We start from the raw sequence: 5,209 nt of genomic DNA on the forward strand, positions 1-5,209 counted from the left end.
GGGGGGGGGGGAAGCAGGAAGGAGGGAGCCCCCGGCCCCCCCCCCCCAAAAAGCGGGCGCTCCGGAAAAATCCGGGTTAAGGGGAAAGCCGCTGGGATGGCACCTGCCGCCTCCTCCTCCTCCTCCTCCTCCTCCTCGGTCAGCGTGAGACAGCACAGCCACCCGGCAGCTCAGTTAAGCCCAAACGCTACGTTTATTGAGGACTTCTAATAGCGTGATACCTCGGTTCAGTAATTTGTGAAATACCTAAATACCGTTAAATATATTTTTAAAAAAACCCTAACCGGACTCTGGACTAAACAAGATGAAGGTTCAACTAAAAAGTTAGAAGGGACGCTGTTTACATTAACGCTTTCTTTAAAAAATATAATTGCTTTTTCTTTTTCTTTTTTTTTTTTCCTTTTTTTTTGTTGTTTTCTTTTTTTTCCTTTTAAGTCAATTAACCACAGTGGTGAGACGTGCTCTCTTTTTCAGCTGTTAACAGCGCAGCCTGCAGAGTTTCTTTTTTCTTTTTTTTTTTTTTTACTTCCCGCTGTAACCCAACCGAAAGGGACAACTCGCACCCGCGTGCAGAACGGCGGCGCTGCCTCCCCGCCGCGTGGAAAAGAGTTGTGTCACCACTGTGCGATAAGGGCGGCCGAAAACCAGGAGTGTCTCTTGGTCAATGCCAGTAAGCGGTTGGAAAAACCTTCCGCATTCGAATAGAAAAGTCCACAGGGAAGCTGTGAACAGGATCAGTCCAGAGGAGTAAAACTCTTTTACGTCCATCCAAGCGTCAGTCGATGTACTGCGATAGCCAGCGGAAGCCCTCGCCGTAGCCTTGCCTCTTCAGCACGCTGCACATGAACACCTCCATGGGGCGGGCGTTCAGGTCTTTCAGTGGCACGTTTCCCTAGGGAAACCCAAAAATAAGTCAGAACTGCACCCCTGCCCGCCTTGTGAAGCGGCGACCGGGTCTAGGGAAACCCCGCTGGGCCCCGGGAGCCTCCTCTCCCAGCGGCGCGCCGTCCCCTTGGCGAGAAGGACCTGGCCACTGGAATTTTGGGAGCCAGCAGCGCAGGAGAACGGGTGCTAGGAACGCTGAAGCATGCCCTTTTCGAGGCACGGCCCCAACGTACCCGTGATACTTGGCGGCGCGATGCAAGAAGCAACCGTCGCTGCGCAGGTAAGCCAGCGCCCAGAGTAGCCTTGCGGTCTTTTGCTACCGTCACCCAGCATTTCTGATCAATTCCCTCTAACCGGGCTGTTTTTTAAAACGCTGAAAAAAAATTATTAGATGGGTAATGGGACGGAAACGCAGCGTAATGAAAGCAGAAGAGCCAGACAACGCGTTAAAATACCAGCTTGATGCCCAATTCCCCAACTGTTGTAGAGGTACCACCATGTTTTGCACAATTCTGGCAGTTTCACAACTATTTGTATTAAAGATTCGCCTTGGTCAACATTGTGGACAAATTCACGGCGGCAGCTCAGTTAGTTTCTGGACGGCGCAAGGAAACAGGCAAGCCCTCCCTGGCTTGCGGACAACCTGAGATTTAGATGCCCCCCTACCTTTCCTGTGGTCTGTCCGTAGAGCCCAAAGATCTCCCGCAGTTTCTCCTCACTGATGGCCTCCGGTCTGTCAATTTTGTTACCCAAGATAAGGATTGGCACGTTGGATATTGTTTCGTCTGTCATTAGTGCCTGTGTGCAAGACAGAAGGAGAGTTAAGTTTGAGGAAAAACATTTTGTTGAGGCTCTGTGACCACCGAGGGCTATTTTTTGGTGCTACAGTACTCCTGTGGAAGAGGAGTCTCTCCAGAAAGGTTTCGCAGAAGCGGCTCCTATCTAAACGCACGGGCCATTTCAAAACTTCTTCAGCTCTGGGAGACCATACTGATAAATCCATACCGATCCGGTCCCTGCATAAAGTAACGTGCAAATTCCTACAAGCACACGCTTTGGACACCGCATGGCTGTCCCAAAAGGCGCGCTGGAAGTGCAAATCGAAAGCACGAGACTCTCAAAGCACGCTGTGCACAAGTTCCAGCCCCCAAAAGAAGAGTATTATTTATAAATTTAGCTATTCAGAGGTCTTGGGGAAAAAAACCCAACAACTATATTTACATTAAGCTCAACTTTGGATTCCATAAGACGTGAGTGATCTGCGCAGTCCACCAGGAAGACGATCCCGTTGATGGCCGGCAGGTAGTTCTTCCAGACCCGGCGAGCTGGAAGACACAGAAGCGACAAACACCGCTCCGTGAAAATGCTACCGGAAGCAAGGGGAAAACTACACCCAAAAAGGAGCCACCCTCTTCATTATTATTTCCTCAAGGCAAGAGAAGACCTTCTGGTGAAGGGACTGGCTGAGGCTGTGAGCCAGGTGGTTCAGAGAGCCAGTTACGCTTGCTTGGCTTTCGTTAAGTAAGCCTCTGCAACCACGGCTACCTTTTCAGCCGGGGTGTCTTTCTTCTGGTATTTTTGTGTATTTAAAAAAAAAAAAAGGGCAGAAAAACTTTGCTTAGAACTTCTAGAAAGTCTAAAAATAAAAATTCAGCAATTATTCAAAAGAATAAGCCTATGACATTCAAGTCTTCCATGGCTAAAAGTATTTCAGGCAGCAGAGCAGGAACTGGCCGCATTTTTTTCCAAACTGCCAGAACTAAGCAGAAGTATTGAACCACTGAAACAACAGGTATCCTAGAGCCAGGAGGTTATTTCCACGTATTGCTCCGTAAATAATTTCAGGCAACAAATAATTAGGTGCTGCTAATTGCTATCCCTTTTCAGTATCGCTTTTTGGTAGATTTTTCTCAAGGTGGCTGGAGAACATCACAGGAATCAGAAAATTAACCTCATTCAGTGTCTCCCACTCAGCAGCTTCACTTTTACCTTGTTCATGTCCACCCAGATCAAAAGTTGTAAAGGTCATTCCAGCAATCGTCAGCTCCTCTGATGCTGAAAAGTAAAAATACAGTCTGCATTTCAGGAAAATAAAGAAGCTGCCATGGCCAGAATTTCTCGGGGACTCGCGTTAACATCACACACGCTCATCCTATCCGATATACTGAAGAATTCGGGAATTCCCTGACTTTCCTGTAGAATTCAGTCACTGAAATGGAGTTGTTTCACAAAACCACAAGCGGGAGAAAATAATTTCTCCCACCTCCCCACTTAAGCACATGCTTATTAGTCTGCAATTATTACACTCTACTACACTTTTCATTAGAAACCCACTCCCTCCCCAAGAGAGGAACCTCATATTAATTGAGCCACGCCACTTCTCAGGCTCTCCGTTTTGTATTTGAGAGGAAAATGCAAATCCGCTTCAGCTTGGGCAACCGACGTGCAGCTGCATCCTCAGGCGCAGTTTTAAGACTCTTAAAGTCTGCCGCCCCAACGTACAGCTATCACCGAGGCATCTTTTGACACCATGTCCCCAAAATTAAAGGGGAAAAAACGAGACCATGAGGCAGGCAGGGCTCAGTCGCTGGCAGACTCACTGGGATGTAGCGTCGGGACATGCTGACCCAGCCTGTCATCTTTGAGCATGTGCAGCAGAGTGGTTTTGCCTGCGTTATCCAAGCCCAGGAACACAAGTTTTCCCGACTTCTTGTACAAACCTGGAAGGAAAACAAACAAGCAAGAAAAACTCCAGCAGGCTTATCTTGGTGGGTGAGCAGAAGTGCTGCGACGCTTGCCGCTGTGTTTATATGAGCCCCTCGCCCAGAGCTATGCTGCTACCTGTGCATTTACAGTCCTCCCAGCATGGACACAGAACAGTGGGGAAAAAAACCCTACAGCTGGAACTGCCTTTTACCAAGACAATGCAAGGTAACGTCTACAACACCGGACATTTTCTAAGCTCGTGTTTCTGTGAGGAACGTGTTCATTTCTCAGATACATCCCAGCAGAAGAGCGTGCAGCAAAGCACTGCTTACGTGCAATGGGTTACGGATCAATCTGTCACCCCCAAAGGGGTATTTAAACGTGAAAATTGAATAAACTCATAAAAGAGAGCAGCAAGTTGTTGGAGAAAATGTGCAAAGCGTGAAACAACACATCATTTTCTTTAGATAAACTGACTTTTTTTCCACTTCCAGGTATGCATCTGCCGTGTGAAAGTTCCCTTAGGTGTCCAACAGGACTTTTTCTCATCCCTCCTTAGCCCTCGTGAGGCAATCCAGACAGAGAGCACCCCGTCCTCCAGCCAGGACCTCTGCTGGAATTCATGACTCTGGCAGGAGGAGCTTTGCCAGCACCCGCACCTCAGGAAAGGGCTGCTCACACCACGGTAAAGCAGCCAGCCCAGCTGCGCAGGTCACCCCAGATTAGGCAATGTTTTGTCCAGCACCTCCGCAAACAGCCTCCAACCCGGATCACGCAGAGGGCGTTAGTGGCCAGCAGCTCCCCTCAGGCACGCCATGGTGAGTAGCTTGGTGTACGAAGTGATAATTTGAGGAGAAGCAAGCCAGTGAGCTGCAGCTGCGAGACATAAGGGTCAGCTCTGGTGGAGCTGGTGAGCTCGGATACCAGGAGGAGGAGGAGGAGGAGGAGGAGGATGGGGTTCCCTCCCTGGCTAGGCAGCATGTCTGCCTGGGGCAGGGTGCCGAGCTAAATGGGCCCTTGGCATCAGCCCAGCTGCTCTCACGCTTCTAAAGGGCAAGAGAAAGATTGAGTGGGAGCCAAACGCCTCCAAATTACTCTCAGAGTTCTTCCTCCTCCTGGTGTAAAAAACCATTGGTTTGCAGCTTTCTCGCCGGACTCTATCCCAGTCAGAGCTATTGCACGCTCCAAAAGAGATGTCCTTTAATCGCTAACTTTTAAGCGATCTTGGCAACGGACACAAGCCAAACTGACCTCGGGGCAGCTGCCGCAGCCCGAGCCGAGCTGTATAAGAACTAATGTAACGCGGCATTACCTAGAAACTGCAGCACACTGCTGAAGCCGTTGTAGATCCATTCGAAAATGAAAGACATCGCTGAAGATTAATCTCCTGCGGGGACAAAACCAGAGTTAAAGGCGGCAGTGCTCGAGGGAAGCCGGCTGCCTGCCCCCGCCGCCGCCCCCGCGGGATGCTGCCACTCAGGAGCGGGTCCCGCTCCCCTCCCTCCCGCGGGCAGCCGGGCAGGAGCAGAAGCGTTTCCCCCGGGAGGTGACTAATCCCCCTCGCCCCCCCACGCCCCGGGACCAGTTCCCCGAGGGACCGGCCGCCGGACCACCCCGG

General features: G+C 50.3%; 1 protein-coding gene across 2 annotated transcripts in view; it reads right to left on the bottom strand.

Annotated features, from left to right (window-relative positions):
- Positions 1-57: 57 nt before the first annotated feature.
- The window catches only part of SAR1A (secretion associated, Ras related GTPase 1A), a 5,473-nt gene continuing 321 nt past the window's right edge, over positions 58-5,209 (bottom strand). The window contains exons 2-7 of one of the 2 annotated variants that reach the window (XM_010579928.1): positions 4,904-4,978; positions 3,486-3,605; positions 2,875-2,940; positions 2,107-2,210; positions 1,552-1,683; positions 58-892 (exon numbers count right to left, since the gene is read on the bottom strand). In XM_010579928.1, coding sequence (XP_010578230.1) covers positions 776-892; positions 1,552-1,683; positions 2,107-2,210; positions 2,875-2,940; positions 3,486-3,605; positions 4,904-4,961 — 597 coding nt within the window. In that variant the 5' untranslated portion in view covers positions 4,962-4,978 and the 3' untranslated portion in view covers positions 58-775. Of the gene's footprint in view, positions 893-1,551; positions 1,684-2,106; positions 2,211-2,874; positions 2,941-3,485; positions 3,606-4,903; positions 4,989-5,209 lie in introns of those variants that run through there. The other variant, XM_010579927.1, reaches the window with a different exon arrangement.

The sequence above is a fragment of the Haliaeetus leucocephalus genome, unplaced genomic scaffold (genome assembly GCF_000737465.1).
Source record: "Haliaeetus leucocephalus isolate CR32 unplaced genomic scaffold, Haliaeetus_leucocephalus-4.0 Scaffold687, whole genome shotgun sequence".
Lineage (NCBI taxonomy): Eukaryota > Metazoa > Chordata > Aves > Accipitriformes > Accipitridae > Haliaeetus > Haliaeetus leucocephalus.